At 40.5% G+C, this 20,070-nt stretch overlaps 2 protein-coding genes across 3 annotated transcripts in view; one reads left to right on the forward strand and one right to left on the reverse strand.

Annotated features, from left to right (window-relative positions):
• Window positions 1–1,736, forward strand: part of rpp30 (ribonuclease P/MRP 30 subunit) — an 8,129-nt gene extending 6,393 nt beyond the window's left edge. For both annotated transcript variants that reach the window (XM_042398194.1, XM_042398193.1), the window contains 4 exons: window positions 236–273; window positions 836–915; window positions 1,142–1,219; window positions 1,534–1,736. In XM_042398194.1, the coding sequence (XP_042254128.1) occupies window positions 236–273; window positions 836–915; window positions 1,142–1,219; window positions 1,534–1,580 (243 nt within the window). In that variant the 3' untranslated portion in view covers window positions 1,581–1,736. The remainder of the gene's footprint in view (window positions 1–235; window positions 274–835; window positions 916–1,141; window positions 1,220–1,533) is intronic.
• Window positions 1,737–10,943: 9,207 nt separating this feature from the next.
• Window positions 10,944–20,070, reverse strand: part of LOC121887310 — a 46,720-nt gene continuing 37,593 nt past the window's right edge. The window contains exon 13 of the mRNA XM_042398041.1: window positions 10,944–11,380. Coding sequence (XP_042253975.1) covers window positions 11,001–11,380 — 380 coding nt within the window. The 3' untranslated portion in view covers window positions 10,944–11,000. The remainder of the gene's footprint in view (window positions 11,381–20,070) is intronic.

Here is a 20,070-nt window from a genome sequence, read left to right on the forward strand (position 1 = left end):
TATTTATAAAAATGAGCCAGAAGAGCAGATGTTTATGTGCTTATATTCACACAACAGGACTGGATGGAAACAAACATTTAATACTGAACATTTCCTGTAAATTAAGATAAAGAGAGTTGAAACTGAGTCTGTGTGTTTCTGACCTGTGTGTGTGTGTGTGTGTGTGTGTGTGTGTGTGTGTGTGTGTGTGTGTGTGTGTGTGTGTGTGTGTGTGTGTGTGTGTGTGTGTGTTCAGGCTCTGGAGCTCAGGGGTCCGTATGACGTCACCAACCTGTATCCTTCTGTTGGAACTGTTTATTTACACAAGTTACTGTAAAGTCACGTTTCACTGGGATTCACTGTGTGTGTGTGTGTGTAGATGCAGGTGTGTGTGTGTGTGTGTGTGTGTGTGTGTGTGTGTGTGTGTATGTAGATGCAGGTGTGTGTGTGTGTGTGTGTGTGTAGATGCAGGTGTGTGTGTGTGTGTGTGTAGATGCAGTAGTGTGTGTGTGTGTGTGTGTGTGTGTGTGTGTGTGTAGATGCAGTAGTGTGTGTGTGTGTGTGTGTGTGTGTGTAGATGCAGTAGTGTGTGTGTGTGTGTGTGTGTGTGTGTGTGTGTAGATGCAGTAGTGTGTGTGTGTGTGTGTGTGTGTGTAGATGCAGTAGTGTGTGTGTGTGTGTGTGTGTGTGTGTAGATGCAGTAGTGTGTGTGTGTGTGTGTGTGTGTGTGTGTGTGTGTAGATGCAGTAGTGTGTGTGTGTGTGTGTGTGTGTGTGTAGATGCAGTAGTGTGTGTGTGTGTGTGTGTGTGTGTGTGTGTGTGTGAGATCATGTTGTTTCCTGATCTTCTTCTTCAGTGGTTTATTGTTCGGTTTGTCAGACGGAGACGCAAAAGAAGCCGTTTCCTCCAGATGTCGATCAGTAATACTACACGCAGGTAAATACTGAATACTACTACTGTCAATATTACTGTAAATACCAAATACTGCTGGTGCAGTACTGTACGTAGTAGTACTGTACGTTGTACTCTGTGATATCAGGTTCGGGTGAAAGCTGTTTGGGAACAAACCTGTAAGTGGACCTTTGAGTCGACATTGTTTACAGATGCGTCGAGCTGTAATCACATGACCCAGCTGACCTGATGATGTCATGTTTGTTGTCAGAAACCAGGAAGACGGCGAGCGGCGTCGTCTACACTGTGAAGAGCTGCCAGCAGGAGGCGCCGCCGGCCGCCGCACACTGTAGGTTCACTCAGTCATGTGACACACAGGTGGGCTTTACTGAGCCAATCAGGAGCCTTTCTTGCCTGATGACACACAGGTGGGCTTTACTGAGCCAATCAGGAGCCTTTCTGGCCTGATGACACACAGGTGGAGCTGAAAGAATCGACAGAAAATTCATCAGCAGTAATTTTGATGATTGAAAAACAATCCATTCAGACATTTTGTCAACAAGATGATTTAACGATTAATTAGAAATCGGACTAATTGATAACAGTATTGATCGGGTGATTGGGTGCAGCTGTGCTTCAGGTGACTGTGTTGTTGTTCTGCAGGTGAAGCTCCTGCAGCCAAGAGAGCCAGACCTCACCTGACAGACTGACAGTGATGGACAGGTCAGGTGGGCGGGGCTTCTGGAGGAGTCGACATTTTTATTTTGTTTGTTTTGATCTTTTGTTGTTAAAACGCCACAAACAGGATGTTTGATTTCAGTGTGAAAGTTTCTGTTTTGAGTGTGAATAAACACTGTGGAGCTGAACACGGACGTGTGCTTTTATTCTGGAGGGACGTTCCTTCAAGCTAGCTAACGGGATAGCTTGGCTAATATCAATAAGCTTCGCTGAGAGAGGAACTGAGAGTTCCGCTCCATCACTGTAGCTTATATGAATCCCAGCTCAGTAACCATGGTAACGTAGTGAGCAGAACTGGCTGCTCTGTGGCAGGCTAAAGAAACGCACGTCAGTCATCACGCCTACGGCACACTGGTCTCACCATAGAAGCAGCACAGATTTGTCATTTTGTATGATCGGCTGCAGAGAAACCAGTTTTGGTTGCTGCGTCCGCATTTGACGCTCCAAAATGGAAACCAGGTCGGAGTAGGCGCGTCTCCTGGTGCGTTTAGGCCTTAACGGTGCAGCTTAATTCAGCTGCACGTCGGAGAATGTCTGACGGACGGAAACAGACTCTCAGAAGACGCTTCCATCAAGTGTGTTTTCACACTCGCAACCCTTTTATTTAAAAGTTTAGCATTTCATAATTTAATAAAATAAAAGTGTGCCAGCGTTATTTTGAAGTTATTAATTTATTCATTCACTCATTTTGTTCAAGCTTTGAAGACAAAAAGAAAATTAAACAAAGTCATAAACCATGATCTTCTGCTGTGTTAAAATGTATACAGTGATAACTGCTAATAGTGATCACAGTTACACTGATCAGCTGCTTATATGGATCAAAAAGCTCTGAGACAGAATCATTCATATACAACATTTATGCTGTTTAAATAAGTCGCCTATAGAAATCATGAAAATGTGTCAGTGTGATAATGTTGGAAAGTTCTCTTAAGTTGCCGACACCATAATGTTAAATATACGTCTGATATTATCCAGTCTAGTGATAATATAACCACAGTCACTGATCTGAACGCTCATTTATTAACAAATAAAGATAAAACCATGAACAGGAACCAGCGCTGCTCTTCACTTTCACCTCACAGACTCATCAAGCCGGATGTGGGAATTGAACCATCAACCCTCTAGTAATAACTTCACTCCTCTAACCTTTAAAGCATCACTGCCCACTTACATAGATACATTTCATCTGTCATCTGTCTCCTTCACTTTGTTAATTGTAGCAGTTTTGTCCTTTTTGGTGAAAACTCCTTTATATTCTTCATATAGTTTCATCAGCAGGAGAAGAACGCCGCTCCAGTTTTTTCTTCTTCATGCGACACAGTTTCGTCTTTTCTACAATCGACTGTTCTGGGCTGCTTATGTCCTCAAGCTTCAAGCTTATTCCAGTCTGGCGTTAATGGAACAGTTTGAGCCTCAAATGAAAGCTGACGTTAATTCTAGTCAGACTTTTTCAAGTAAGCGCAGCTTTCTTTATCTGCATTGATGGAACAGCCCTCAGGTCTACAGCAACACACACATATCAGACCATGCTCACTTTTTGGGACATTACATAGACTTATATTAATTTCCTGGACACTTACTCTAACCAGGCTCACTTGCAGCCCGCCCCCCCCCCCCACAACCCTCCACAGCAGAACATCACATATTAGTGGTGATACCTGCGACTGTACCTGTGCACACGTGATACACAGTCAAGCCTCAAGAATACCTGCAGTCGCTAACAGCCCCTGTTCCTCCATGACTTTATCAACCGCAGCCAAGGAAGCACAAACCGTCCTTCCCGAGGCTTAGTTGCTCCCATCAGACTTTTCTAGTTTTCTTTTAGATGTTAATCTTTCTGTCATCCAGTTTGTTTTATATGTTTTGAAATCTGATATATTAAGCTGTGTGCATATTTTCTGCTTTATTATTATAGTGTCCAAGATGTATGGGTTTCAAAGATAGTCTACTGTGAACAACGCCTCTGTTTATGTCTCCACACACAACGACTGCGTCGCTTTCCTCTGATGTCACAAAAACGCTTACATGTGTTACAAGTGTCCCCGTTTCTGTGCACAAAAAGAAAAAACAAAACAAGAATAACTGTATGCATGTAAAAAGAACACGCAGGAAACACAACACATACAGCATAAATAAATAAACCAACAGATATTAAAGTAACAACACAGCAGCGACAATACGCCTCAGAAATGCATAACAGCAGATTACCCCACATAGACACTCTACCCCCTCAAACACATGAGCATGTATACATGAAACAGTCAGTCCATCACATCGTCCATAAAGCGTACCAGCCTGGGAAAACCGAGGTGGGGCAATTATGTGTTCAGGGGAATCACATAGTCCATGTCTGTGTTAGACCAGAACAAGCCTGCGGGGTGTAAAAGAAAACTGAATAACAGGTTATCATTTGATGTATTTCTTCAATATATCATACATGTTTCAGACAGTGTTTAAGTTCAGTTTAGTGTTAGTTTGTGTGTGCTGTGTCTATTCTAAACTTAGTTCTTTGCTGTGTAAGATGAGGCAGTTGTGTGTCTAACAGTTAAGTTTATTCTGTTATACCTTTACCTGAGCCAGTGATAAGATAAACTGTAGTTATGTAGATGTTTATGTGTAAAACTGATCAGCTTTAGAGGATAGTGTGGTTTGTCCTTAATTTAATATAGTAGTAATGTTATGTTGTGATGTTACTTGGTGCTTATGTACTGTCATATATGGTCGTGAAGAGAGACTGTTCCTAGGTTAGTTTAACTTTTGACTTATGTTTCTATCTGAGGGTTGCTGACCTGTAAGGTTAGTAAACAGATGTCTTAAATTCTGTACGAGCAGTATTTAAGGGACTGGTTAACCTTTCAGACAAAGAAAAGATAGCTAGGTGGTATCTTTGTCTCCAGAACTATGATGCATTATACTTCTGATTGTATTATTTGATTACACTATTTCATAACCTGACAATGCTCTCTTTGTGTGTTTATTGAGTGATCAGCAATTTCCCATTACAGGGGCGACCAGGGGAGGCAGCATCCCCCTGCAGTGGGTGAGGAAGTGGGCCAAGGGAAAGGCCACAGCCTGTCATAGTGCACGGTTTGGAGAGGGGGCTCGTCCCCAGATGAGCTACTAATCTGATATAATAATAATAATAACTTTATTTGTATGGCACCTTTCATACAAGAAATGCAGCTCAAAGTGTTTTACAACAAAAATTACATGACAAGGACATAAAAGAACATAAAGCATGCAGAAAACAAGAAAAAACAGTGATGTAACATAAGATGGAAAATAAAATTAAAAGTAAAACCCACTTGATAAAGTGACACTAAAATACATAGAATGCATAATAATCAAGGAATAAAATATGATGAGAACAAGTTAAAGCATAGAATGTATAAAATAAATTAAAATATAGCATTTAAAAGTGCAGCAGAGAGCAAGTGCAAAGCTATTTAAATGCTTTGGTAAAGAGAAAGTATCTAGCAAGCTGGCTTCCCCGATATCTATGGGCAGTGTATTACATAGTTTGGGGGCGTAATTGATATGTGATTCCCACCTCGTCATCCCTGTCTATTCGCTGTTATACCGAGTGGGGTGCTGGAGACTTCCTCCTTTGTAAGGCGTTACATTGCTCACACCATGTTCGAATGTCACCGTGCATATGAGGCCAGTAACAAACACTTCTTGTACGTGCCAAAACCCGTTCATAGGCCAGGTGATCTGTCAGAGAGGTGCCACGCAGGTGTCCCAGGACCTCGGGGACCAAGACAGAAGGGACAACAACTTGAGTAGTTTGCTTTGCGTCAGACAGCCAAACAACTGTGTACAACAGTCCATCAACGAAAGTTAACCAGGGAAACTCATGTCATAGTTTTTTTTAGACCCTAGCACCTTTCAACCTCCACCAAGGGGGTCTCTGACCATTCTCTGACCATTCTACAGCATCTTTCTGCTGGAGCTCCCTGACGTTGGAGCCATGCTGTGACAGGGTGTAGATTAAGGCCTGGTCCATATGAGCCTGGAGATCAGGAGAAGAACGGGGGCTGGAGCTGAGGTCCACCGCAGGGGTTGTGGTGGGGGTGTCAATGGCGCACACAGCACTGGAGTCATTGTCCGTAACTGTTTGTGTACCTGTGTTCACGAGGGTGTGGGTGGCACCAGGTGCATCACAGTTCATTTGCCCGGCACCAGGCCTCAGGCCTGTGTGACACGAATATCGATGTCTCCAAGGTGGAGCAGGCAACGACCAACGTCAGTAATAGCTCAAGTCTGTCACATGAAATCAAAACCCAGCAAAATAGCCTGTGTTGCCCCCTGCACTAAAATATGTACTGTGTATTTAACACACATTTACGTAAGGCTGGGATGATGAACATTTTGAACTCCTCAGAAATCAGTGAAACATTGGAACCAGAGTCAATTAGCACAGTCACATCAACACCCTCTACTAGTCCTTTAAAGGGGAGGTATTATGCTTTTCCTTATTTTCAGACATACATAGATATAATGTCACAATGTCAGACGTTCATGTTAAAAGTGTCCGACGTGTTAAATAACGAGGTAAACGTGTGTGGCAGTAATCCTCAGGCTGCTCTGAATGCTCAGTTTCCAATGTTTTTTTTCTTCTTTCGGCCCGAGCTGACATCAGTTCGTGATGGATTTCGTTATATGGACATCTGCTACGTGCACAGCGCATGAGCTCCCTGCTCCACTCTGGGAGTAGTAACGCCGAGCCATGACTCCATTACACAGTAGTTTACCTGTTGGAGGTGTGCTGGTCGTCTGCAGCTCTTCATAAAACATCTCAGTGTGGCTGTTTCTGCTTGTACTCTTCCTCCCTGCAATAGGACAAGACCACAACAAATGCAAGACTGATTCCTCATTCTCATTGCAAACCTAAACAAGCAAGTTTGTTCTAGTCACCGAATAAACAGCATCTTATTGGTGGGTAAACATTTATATAATATCTGTATTTGTGTTATATGTATGGATACATCTAGGCTTGAATTATACATAATATTAAATACAGTTTATTAAGCCAAGATTTTATTTGTTATTTTTATTATTTTTTCTTCTTGTTGTTTTGTTTGTATTGTCTTGTGTCATTTGTGTTTTCATGTTAATCATTTATGTTTCACTCAATAAAAAAAAACAAAGAAAATAAAACACACAAACAGCTCTGCAGCTTCACTGCTGTATGTCGCAATAACTGTGGTGATGTTGCCACGGTAACAGCAGTATAATCTCAGCTGCTCATCAGTGAGTTTGTCCTCAGACTCTTTCCTGTCACTTCATTAGATTCACATTAACCCTTTCACTGCCAGCTGTTCACGTGAGGCTGATACACCCACCGATTGGTCCATCTCACTGTCAATCAACATATCAATAGCTCTGATCATTACAAGCCAAATGAGCTGTCACGATTGGTTGTGTGTTGTCATGGCGATCCAAACCACATGTGAGCATCAGGTTTTAGTTGGTTGGTCCAACCTTTCTAAATGGAAGCCCCCCCATCCCCAGTGCAAATAACAGGCTGGAGTGTGTATGAATGAGAGGTGCGTTGGATAAACGCCCTTCATTTACTTTACAAATATCTGATGATCTAAAGTTTCAGTTAAATAAAAGATTCAAGAACAGATTTCAACTCTTCTGCATCTTTTATGTGATTTGAATAAACAGTTCAAACATCAAACTTCACAAAGTCTTCAAGTATCTTTTTAAGTTCACGTCAGATCTTTATTGTCCCGCGAGAGCCATAAAAACACCAACACAATAAGACACAACGAGACAGTAAAAGAGCTGCTAAACTCACAGAAACAGAAAAACAGCAAAACATGAAATGAATTTCCTCTTCACTAACTGCTGAAACACTTCTGTGCATCTGGTCCAGTTTGTTGCTGCAGTAACTTCATGTGAGCAGCAGATGGCAGCAGAGAGCCTGAACACAGTTTAAACACTAACAGTAATGTATGATGTCACATCTGTGTTTCATTTCAACCTTTACATGAACAACTCTGCAGCGCTCAAAACTAACTAAGTACATTTACTCAAATACTGTATTTAAGTACAGTTTAGAGGTACTTGTACTTTACTGGAGTATTTCTATGTGATGCTACTTTCTACATTTCAGAGGGAAATATTGTACTTTCTACTCCACTACATTTATTTGACAGCTTTAGTTACTTTTCAGATGAAGATTTGACACAATGGATAATATAACAAGCTTTTAAAATACAACACATTGTTAAAGATGAAACCAGTGGTTTCCAACCTTTTTGTCTTTTGACGTCTTTACAAAGACTTATTAAAAAATATTCAGTTTCAACGCTGTTACAAACTCATTCTTCAACCTTGAACAACCAAAAAATAAAAATTTGGACCTCTAAGACACAAACGCGTCCCAGAATCTCGCGAGACTCTTTGGTCGCCTGTGATTGGCTTGCTCTGCTGTGACATCACATCATTTGAAACGGAGGGAGGCGCGAGCGATAAGAGAGGAAAAGTCTCGTCAAGCTAACAGGAATACGACTTCCTGTCCAGTGAGTGGAGCATCAAAATAAAAAAAGGCTTTTTTTTCTGATTGTGGAATAAAGAGTAAATGAAGGTGCACGTGTCAATCAGTTAGCAGCTATTTATCTGTCTACATGATGTAATTTAACCACATGTGCAAACTAACACCAGGTCATATTTATGAGGCAGCATCTCGTTATTACGACAACAAACTCAAAATACTCTGAGTTTGTTTGTAGCAGAGGGCAGAAATTATAATCTGTGTTTTTATAATGAACCCTGAGCTGTTAAATTATTTTAAGTACAGGACATTTGTAACAAGCACAAATACAAATTGGATGACATTAATGAAATTATAAAACAGTGTGAAAACCGTATAAAGCTCACAAACGGATTTTAACAGCTTCTTTTTCTGACATTCAGCTACAAATGATCTGATGAAGATGTTGAATTGTTGAAGGTTCAGCTTCATTTCCATTAAAACAAACCAAATGTAGCTGAGACTCTCCCACACAGAGACATGTGCACATCAAACCAGGGGCGCCGGGTTCATCACAGAAGAAGTTTCTGTGTGTGTGTGTGTGTGTGTGTGTGTGTTTTGCGGACACAGACGCACTCCTCAGGTGTGCACTAATAAACATGGTTGCAGCGTGATAACTTTCCAGAGTTGTGAATATTACCGCTGTGCAGTGTTTTCCTGATCAGCCTTTAAATGCAATAATCTGTTACTCCAACCTGCTGCTGGATCATATTTCATCGTTTTCGTATTGTTTTACACAGCACTGCTTTTTCACCAGTAGGGCTTCTTTATTACAAACGATTCCACCATATAAACCTGGAATCTGTGTAACAGTTGACCTCTTTATATAACATTTGTGTAAATGTGTCGCAGAACATTAATTACCGTCAGATCCTGACTGATCCTTTTAATGAGGTTACCGCTGCTGTGTCACGTGCGTAAATGCGCGCATCACTCTATTCAATTTAAAGACGCACTTATCGTTTATCACTTATCATCAAGACAGAATCAGTCCTATACAAATGCTGTTTAAATAATTTGCTGATAGTGATCAAGACCAATTTTATATGCCTGGCGACTTTTTAATCATTCAAATTTGGCTGGTTGATTAATTACACATTTTTCTGTGGTGTGACAAATTCAGAACACATACTTTAATATTATTATTATTTATATTATTATTTTATTATTATTTTTATATAATTATTTGAAGGTACTTATTTGTTACCAAACCAGGGTTAAATTTGTTTTGCATCTATAACTATATCCATTAGATTTTAATGGAAGTGTAAATTTCCTTTAATTTCATGTCTATAAGGTATGTAAGGGAGTAGGATAAAGATACTCTGTGATTTTCTGAAGTATCATAAGAATAGCTATTCATACAAATAACTGGTTATAGGTAGTAAACTGCTACCAGACCCTAAATAAATTCTCCTGAGTTGTTACAGTTATGTGGTTTCAATAATTATTTTATGGTAAGCTGAAGCAGAGGTTACAATGCATGGCATTAAATTTGATTTGACATGTTGTGGAGACTAGAATGGGGGCTGAAGGAGGGGAGTTGAGGTGCTCATGTCCCACCACTAGAACCCCCACACTTTTAAAATCACTGCTTCACCCCTGAAAAAAGATATAAACTCATCAAACAACTAGATGGATTTTTAAATGATTTGTTGACTCAACATTCATCCAGATGAGACCATAAAACTCTGGATTCATGAAAATCTTAAAGTAAAAACAGTTACAGCTGTTCACATGAGAGAAGTTAATGATGATAAAATAGATCTCCTCTCTGCTCTTCTTCTATTGGTCTTAATAAAGGTCTCACTACTTCCTGTTTTGGCACTGAGGCTGCAAAAACCTGGCTGAGACTGACAGGAGAGATGAAACCAAAAATGATTTTCTTCTTCAGTGGTTTGTGGCTCCTTGGAGGTCCTACTCTGCTCCCTGGGCTCCTTCCTCTTCAGCCGGTTCTCCTTCAGCTCTGGAAACACCAAGGTTATAAGAATCCAGCCCAATGTTCTCCTGTGGGCCTGACCTCTGCCCCCTGCTGGCCTGGAGAGACATGACAACACAGATCTAAGTTACTGCATCACTCCTCTCTTCAGTTCAATATAAACAGGCTGAGTGCTTCATTTCAACCAGTCCTCTAAACAACAAACATGTGTTCAGTACCTTCCGGATGAAAACGACGACAGCGACGACCAACAGCAGAGTCACCAGCAGGACGACCAATGTGATGATAAAAACTTTTCTGAAATGTGTCTCATCTGTTGGATCTGACGAGACACATTCAGTCATCACATTAGATCACATGACATCATGAGAACAACAGCTCCCATCAAACAGAAACTTTAGTGACGTTAAATCTCCTAAAATCACTGAAGTGTGAAGCAGCTTGTTGATTATAAGTTCATCTGATCTCCTCTGTATGCTGATGATGTTGGACAAAAACAACTCATGTGTTTACAGCCGGTTTGAAAGAATGAATGAAAGTCTGCTGATTGTCTCCTTAAAGCTCCTGTCTGGTTGAAATGATTCAACTGATTGTTAACAATCAACATCTTTACATGCAGTTAAATCAAATGTGATCCTGGTGAAGCTCTGAGTTCTCCTGATGACATTCAGCTCATCATGTAAAGTCCTGTTTATTATCATTATAGTGCTTATCTGGCTTCACTGACTCGTTTGCTGTCTTTTACTTTTCACTACAACACAGTTGTTATGGTTCAATAACATTAAAGAAGCCGGGAAGGAAACAGTTTACAGTTCCTTCATCAGATTTTGCCTCAGCTCTCTGTAGGTCGCTGGGTCGGTCCTGCTGCCTGATGACTTTTTATCATGTTTTACAAACATGGAAACAAAGTCAGTGTGACGTCTCAGTTCCACTGAGCTTCACACTCTGCTTCAGCTTACCTGTGACAGTGAGAGACAGCAGACGGCTCTCAGAGGAGAAGTTATGAGCAAAAACATAGACGCCATAAACACAGCTGTAGTTTCCTTGATGGGCGGGGTCTGCAGCAGGAAACAGGAAGTCAGCGGAGTGACTGACAGCTGGCTGGGTGTAGTTGTGTGCCATGTTGGAGGAGGTGAAGGTGAGCTGGAAGGAGCCTCCTGGGTACTGAGGCTGGACGGAGCAGCTGATGGTGAAGTCGGAGCCCCGGCGCACCCGAAACCCCTGCTGCTGGGCCTCGGAGACCCTGTCCATGGTAGAAGACACAGAGATGATTGGCTGAACCAGCAGGTCTGTAAACACAGAGAGATGATGAATCCTTCTTCCTCTGTGAGAAGCTGAATGTTATTTTCTCCTCATTAGTTTGTTCAAATGAAGGCCTTTTCTTGCTACACACAGACTACTCATGTGTGTACGACCCCTGTGACCACTAGAGGGCCCCGTTGCACCAACGTATTTTTTTTTTCTCCTCAAATATAAATTACCACCAAATGTCCTTTTGTGTCAATCCAAAACACAAACATTATTAAAGGTCACAATGGCTAAAATAAAATATGGTTTAAATAAAAAGCAGTTTTTAATCTGAGAGCTCTTTGTCTTACAAGCAGGGCTGTAGTGAAGGCTAAACGCACGTAAACGCTGTTTACCCACCTCTCAAATTCTGAAACAGTGTTTAAGCAAACTTTCCATCACTTTACAGCTGTTAGCTCAGACTGGCTTCCTACCACAGTTTCTGTTGGAGCTTCTAGGAGCGCTTGTTTTGTTTTCTGTTGGAACATTGTGTCCTTTTATGAGACACGGAGACGTCTGTTACTGTTAACACGGACCAACAAACCACCACCCACTCCTGCTGCGCTGGCGTTAAAACAAACAAACCCTCCGTGCTGAAGCTAGCAGGCAGACTGGAGCCGCTTTCATGAGACAGACGAATGAATCAGAGTTCAGAGGATCATATATGACATTAACTGACATGTGCAGCATCAAATAATAATCTGTCAGACAAAAGACAACAAAGTAAGTAGCTAGAAAAACTCTTCAGTGAAGCAGAAGTTTTATAAATTGACATTAGTGTTGTTTAAGCGTCCAGTTTATCTGCTGCTGCTTTACATTACAGTAATGTTAATGTAGCTGATAGTTTGATAGCTTGACTGCTGATGTATTCACACTGTGTGTCGTTGGTCCACAATTACTGTAATTAACACCGTACAAGTTAAAGTTCTGCTTCATGCTCTGTCAGACTCTTAAGAGGAAGCTTTTTCCATTTCCAGACTGAGTGAAGGAATCAGGAGAGACGAGACAGAAGTGAGGAAGAATCACAGGATGTAACGTTAATGGTGTTGAAAGAAAAACAAGGAGAAAGTAAAGAACTGATAGAAGAAGGAAGAAGGTGAAACTGATTCAACATGTAAAGAAACAGTTGAAGGAGACTTCTGCTCGCTTTTGTGATATTATTTCAAACCAGATCTACTGCCTGCTGTTTCACCTGCTTCCAGGCAGAGATTTGGTGTTATTTTCCTGATTTGGTGTCAGTTTCCCTCTTGAGAGTTAGTTTGGAGGTTTTTGGGGAACTTGGTGTCGTCGGGAGAGATTTTCTTCACTTGGGGTGGTGACAGCAGGGGTTAAACTGGTGGAATAATCAGTATAATCAGTTTTTAAAAAAAAGGAGTGTATGTGGCTGACACAGAAGTAGTCCAACCAGACCCCACCACATATTATTATTTATTTTTCAATATTGAGCACATGCTTCTTAACCTTTTTCTGTCTAAACTAAATATAAATTAAATTTATAATGAAATAACATGAAACATTCTATTATTGATGGCCATTATCAAAGTCAAACTCATTGATTGTATATAAATATTTATATATGATGTGTCCTGTGTGTTTTTGCTTTGTACTGTTTGTTATTTGTGCTGTTAGATGTTTTAATTGTAAAGGACTGCAGATGAAAATTAGCCCGAAGCTAACTCTGATGCAGTGCATCAAATGTTAACATTTATGTTTAACACTGTACATAGTCCCAGTAAATACATTTCAATAAATACATTTCAATATACAGTCAATGGTCAAACTCTGTGTAAAAAGATAGAGCTGGAAGAAGCAGCAGCTGTCGGTGTGACACCGCAGGCCTGCGAGATGCAGCAGTTCAGTAACGCACACGTGCTGCTCAGGTAGAGGTAGACTGTGTGGTCCAGCTGTCAGATGTTGGATCTTTAAATCCAATCATAATCAGAGCACAGAGGACTGTGAGTAGCCTATAATGGCTGCCAGTTCAGACTAGTGTAACCCTGGCTACAATTCATTTTGACATCAGTGTCTTTGTTAGTTAAAGACGGATGCAGTTGTCATTTTCCCGTCCAGCATCCACGTTGTTTAAATAGCAAATGCACTTCTGCCAATCAGTGCGCCCATGGGCGTATTGGTCTTAAAATGAGGTGTGGTCAGGCGCATTGTTGGCACATTGCCTTCTTGAGGCAGCAGAGAGCAGGTGCGCTATTGACCAACAAAAACCTGGTCTAAAGTCAGCGGTGCAGTGTTTCAAGCCTTTTTTTTAAGGCACATCATCAAGACAGTAACATGCGCCTACAGAGGCGGCTGCACAACACGCAGCAGCACACAAACAGCTGCTGATCAAGTCCTGATAACTGTGTTGATGATTCTTTATAAAATAAATATAAATGAATAAATTAATGATAAAAATTAATGATTTCATTTTTGAACAATATTTAACAAATATTCTTTGACATTACTGAAAGTACAGTGATCAGGTTTCCATATTTTCAGCAACTAAAAGCCTGCTGATTTGACCTGTTACTCCATGACTGAACAAAACAATTTTAAAGAAACCAAAGCTGTAATTAAATAAATAAACCTTTTCAAAAAACAAACAAAAAGAAATTTGCTACAAATGAATGAACAGGATGTTAAACTGGTGGTCTGGGACCACGGGAGGGTCCGGGAGCAGCAGTGTGCTCGTTATGGATCATGCGCTTTCACTTCGTGCACGAGCAGATCTGTTTCCTCTGCAGAGAAGCTTCCTTCTTACTATTTGGCAAATGCACCATTATAATAACAATCCAACAAGGTGCAAGCGCACCTGGCTTTTAAAGGGAATGGGAGACGACACTCTGATTGGTTTATTGCATGTTACGCCGAAAACAGACTCATGATTAATTAAGAGACTAAGGACAACCCCTTTGAACCATGTGCCTGGTGCATCGACCATTTTTCCGCTGTCCAAATGGATTTGGATACAAACTAAATGTACTTGCACCATGCGCTTCAGACCGTGCGCTTTAGATTGTTAAAATAGGGCCCAAAATATTATTGTGTGAAAATTAGGGCTGTAGTCTGTTGGTCGACTGGTCGATTAGTTGGTCGATATGCTCCCGTCCGACTAAATTCTCATCGGTCGATAATAATAATCTCCATTTTACTTTCATAAGGAGAAAAGTGCTACATCAGTAGCTTTCCAGGATTAATCCATTATTTCCTGCGGCGAGAGGGACAAACTAACGAGTTACCTGTGAAAACAACGGGGGTGTATTCAAAACACCCCCGTTGTTTTCACAACTTTGAACTCGCCCAACCTGATGGAGACTGCTGGGTCTAACTGTACTCAACGTTTACTGAACGTTTACTGAATCAGTGTTTCTCTATAAACAATATAAATATAAAATAGCGAGTGACAGGAAAGTGACGGTGAATGCGAGCGGAGCAGAGGAAAAGGTTAGCAGGAAGTTGTCAGTCTGGCAGAAAATGTACAGTACAGACTACAGTGTAACAGTTAATAAATACTAAAAAGTTATGTCTGTTGTTTCCCCAAATGCTGGAAAAGAAAAGGGGGTTAGCTCCAAAGTTAGCAACAATAAGTTAGCCTAACCTGAAGACACAAAACAGAGAAATAGTGAACAGAGAAATCTGTGGCTGCTGAGTTCACTGTGCACTCTGTCCCGTTACATCCAACCCCCCACCCTCCCTGCGACTAATCGATTAGTTGAAGATTAAGTACGATTTCAGTCAACCAAGATTTTCTTTGGATGACTACAGCCCTAGTTAAAACGAGTTATGTTCATAGACTGTATAAAAATATGGACGCAGTTACCGTGACGTCACCCATTGGTTTCTGAAGAGCGGTTTTGAAGCTCAAAGTGAGCCACTCCGGTCGTCGCCATCTTGGCAGTGACTGAGTCCGCCTAACTCCCGGCCAATCAAAAATGGGCAAAGAGGCACGAATGGCTGAAACAAGCCACCTAGCGGCTGGCGGACCTGTCACTCAAAGCAGCCATGTCCTTCATTATAAGGCATAACTTTATGTCTTAAAAAAATTTAGACGGGTGAGTTATTAAAAAATTCACCCCCGTTCACTTGTCATGAAAGGGGAAATTAGCTTTAGAGACCAAAACCGTTTGTTGTACCAGGCTGTAAACATGTTTATTTCTGCCGTAAAGTTGGGCATTTTAACATGGGGGTCTGTGGGGATTGACTCGCTTTTGGAGCCTCAAGTGGTCATTCAAGGAACTGCAGTTTTTGGCACTTTTTTGCCCCAGAGGTTGCCGCTTGGTTATGTTGCTAGTTGCGAGTAGCCATTAGCATTAGCATTATAGCCATTAGCTTTGCTGTCATACTCATTAGCTTGGCATTTGAAGCACTTGGCTAAGATAAGCTACTAGATCGCTATGAAACGGAGTATGGGCTTACTCCCAAAACTCCTTTGGACCACTGTGGAGAACTGTTTCCCTCCTGCTGGTGTGCTACTGTAGACTGATTTTTTGATTGCTTGTGTGAACAAGTGAAGCGGCCATTACAGTTTTAGGCCTCCATGCTCCCAGGCCACAACTCAGGCCTGCAACAGGGGTTTTATTTACTTTTCAGTTTATGTTGTGTGTGAGTGTGTGTGAGAGTGTAGGCCCACAGTATATTGTTGATATACACGTGTTAAAGATGTTATGCACTTGTGATATTAGAGCCTAATTAGAGGTAACAGATGAAGATTTAAATAGAGACCTGGAGGTAATAAGAGAAACCAATAATTATTTTGTGTTTATTAATATTGGATATTATTTTCATTCGCATTCATTTTACTTGTGACCTAATGTGGTTTTGTTTTTTCTACTTGGACCAATAAATAACTACTTTGATTTCATGCATTTAAAGTATACTTTTAGTGTCATAGTTCATCATAGTTAATTCAAGTTTTGGTAATAGCTGTTAAAAGGCGTAGGTAAAATTAAGACACAAGATAAAAAACTAATAGGAGGCATATACCCTTAACACGATTCCTTAATTTAATTGTAGGCACCGCCAGTTATTTATTAGTTTCAGAATGAAGGAATGAAAGTTGTACAGATTGTAATAATTTACAAGTACAGGTAATAGTGCCATTAAATTTTAATACATTACATTTATGATGGTGATTTATGAATGACAATGTTTTAACTATTAATGTTATAAGTAAATAAATTATTTATTATTAGCAATTTCACATTTTGAATATTGTACATTTAGGCCTAGTCATTTTTAAATAATGTGGTTCTAATAGACTGTTTACATTAAATAAATATTGACTATCATTTTCTAAGACCGTGGGACGTTTCTGATTTGTGGGTACGTGTCGTCGAAGGCAGTTCTAAATTTGTTTGCAGAGTAAGAAGAAATTCAGGTAAGAACATATTGATGAATCCTGGATTTATGTGAAAGTAATCAACACGCAGAGGTAATCAGCAGGGGCGGGAGTGCAGAGGCAAAAGCAAAAACACAGAGTGACAGAAAGCGCAGCCAGCAGACGCAGCTGCAGAGCCAACGGGGCAGTCCGAGGAGGTGAAGCCACAAGTTATACCCACCCAGGCGAGCTACACACGGTCTGGACAGCTGGGGCAAGCTGGCCAGACAAGGTGTAAGTACAGTGAAGCACAGGGTGGGCGAGGACTGGAATAAGGGCTGGTGTTGGCTCCCCACTGACGGTTCCTTTCTCTCTGCTTTTCAGGTGGCAGCAGTGGTGTGTGAGTGTGGAGCAGCAGCAGCGGAAGGGACTTGAAACCTACTGAAGTGGACTAGAGAGATCAGTTTGTCAGCAGAGTGGCTGGACAGGCAGATGCAGCGGCGAACTAGGAAGGGACTCTGTGTCATAAAAAAAGACTTAATTCCTTTATCCTATATTTATTAGACTTTTATCTTTTTACTTATTTATCATTTCACACAAGGCCTTGATTTTAGATGCTAGTTTTAGTAACCTTACATTGTGCATTTGAGTATTTATTGAATAATTTGTGAATAAATTATTCCACTTGAATCTGCTTTCTTTGGGTATTTTCTACTACTCACCCCTGTTAAGGAAAACCTACACGAGTCCTAGGCTCTCTCCTAGGTGGCGTTGTCACAACAAACTACCACATGCACACATCATGCATGCTTCAGACCAGCGTACACATGTTTTTCTGAAGCGATCTGAGGGTGATGTGATGAGGTGGAGATGAAATATAAACTGAGATGGAATCTTTTAGTAAATCATTGTTTAGGTTGATACCAAGCTGCAGTGATTGTGTGAAATGCCAATCAAAGGTGTATTTATTAAGGTAACAGCAATTAACTACTTTGTGTGATTAATTTGATCATTCCTTTAAATTACACAGGATTCAACAAGTCAGTTTAGATATGAGCGCTGCAAAATATGATTACATTTATGAGATATCACTGATGCAGTCCTACACGCTTCTCTGCGCTTCCATTAGAGCAGTTACCCACCCAAAACCACATAGAGACTGTGTCTGTCCCCCAAAACCACATAGAGACTGTGTCTGTCCCCTGACCACATAAATCCATTAAATCCAAAGTAAACAAAAGAAGAGTCATTCATAAAAATCTAGTAAAATTCAGCCTAAATGAGTCCACTCCCCCCAGTCATATTAATACTCATATTCCTCGAGACACTGGCCGAGGAGGAGGAGTTGCAGCCATTTTCAACTCAAGCCTAATCATCAACCCTAGACCTAAATTTAATTATAACTCATTCGAAAGCCTTGTTCTTAGTCTCTCAGCCAACCTGGAAAACTTTACAGCCAGTTCTATTTGTTATAGTGTACCATCCTCCTGGCCCGTACTCTGAATTCCTATCTGAATTCTCAGAGTTTTTGTTGTATTTAGTCCTTAGTACAGATAAAGTAATTATAGTAGGTGATTTTAATATTCATGTGGACGTTGATAGTGACAGTCTCAGCACTGCATTTATCTCATTATTAGACTCAACTGGCTTCTCTCAGTGTGTAAATAATCCCACTCACCGTCTTAACCACACCCTAGACCTTGTTCTGACTTATGGGATTGAAATTGAACATTTAATAATTTTTCCACAAAATCCTATTTTATCAGATCATTTTTTAATAACTTTTGAATTCCTATTACTGGATTACACACCATTAGATAAAAATGTCCTCACTAGATGTCTCTCTGATAGTGTTGTAGATAAATTTAAGGAAGCAATTCCATCAGTACTGAATTCACTGCCATGTCTCAATACTACAGAGGACTCTTATGTTAACTTTAGTTCCTCCCAAATTGATAATCTTATTGATAGTGCTGCAGGCTCATTACGAATAACACTCGACTCCATCGCCCCCTTAAAAAAGAAGATAATAAAACATAAGAGGTTAGCTCCATGGTACAACTCCCAAACCCGCAAATTTAAGCAAACATTGCGAAAATTGGAAAGGATTTGGCGTTCCAGCAAAGTAGAAGAATCTCGCTTAGTCTGGCAAGATAGTGTTAAAACATATAGGAAGGCCCTCTGTAATGCCAGAGCCGCCTATTACTCAGCATTAATAGAAGAGAATAAAAACAGCCCTAGGTTCCTTTTCAGCACTTTGGCTGACAAAGAGTCATAACTCTACTGATCCATGTATTCCTATAGCTCTCAGTAGTAACGACTTTATGAGCTTCTTTAATGATAAAATTCTAACTATTAGAGACAAAATTAACCACCTCCTGCCCTCAACAGGCACCGTTCTCTCCCCAAACACAGGAACCTTAGTAACAGCTGTAAATCCTGACATATATTTGGACTGTTTTTCTCCAGTAGACTTGTCTGAACTAACTTCAATGATTTGTTCAGCTAAACCATCAACCTGTCTCTTAGATCCCATCCCAACTAGGCTGCTTAAGGAAGTCTTACCCTTAGTGAGCACTTCTTTACTAGATATGATCAATCTGTCTTTAGTAACAGGCTATGTACCACAGTCTTTTAAAGTAGCTGTAATTAAACCTCTTCTTAAGAAGCCTACTCTTGATTCAGGTGTTTTAGCCAATTATAGACCTATATCTAACCTTCCATTTCTCTCTAAGATCCTTGAGAAAGCAGTCTCTAATCAGTTATGTGACTTTCTACATAACAATAGTTTATTTGAGGATTTTCAGTCAGGATTTAGAGGCATCATAGCACAGAGACAGCACTGGTGAAAGTCACAAATGACCTCCTAACTGCATCAGACAAAGGATTTGTCTCTGTACTTGTCCTGTTAGATCTTAGTGCTGCATTTGACACAATTGACCATCAAATCCTTTTGCAGAGACTGGAACATTTAATTGGCATTAAAGGAACTGCATTAAGCTGGTTTAAGTCCTATTTATCAGACTGATTTCAGTTTGTACATGTTAATGATGAATCCTCCGTGAAGGCAAAAGTTAGACACGGAGTTCCACAAGGTTCTGTACTTGGACCAATTCTATTCACCTTATATATGCTTCCTTTAGGTAATATTATTAGGAAACACTCAATCAGTTAAACAAACTCCAAGCATGCCTTAACGACATAAAGACCTGGATGACCTGCAATTTTCTGCTACTAAATTCAGATAAAACTGAAGTTATTGTGCTTGGCCCTAAACACCTTAGAAACACATTATCTAATGATAAAGCTGCTCTGGATGGCATTACCCTGGCCTCCAGCACCACCGTAAGGAATCTGGGAGTTATCTTTGATCAGGATATG

Source organism: Thunnus maccoyii, chromosome 20 (genome assembly GCF_910596095.1).
Source record: "Thunnus maccoyii chromosome 20, fThuMac1.1, whole genome shotgun sequence".
In the NCBI taxonomy this organism is placed as follows: Eukaryota; Metazoa; Chordata; class Actinopteri; order Scombriformes; family Scombridae; genus Thunnus; species Thunnus maccoyii.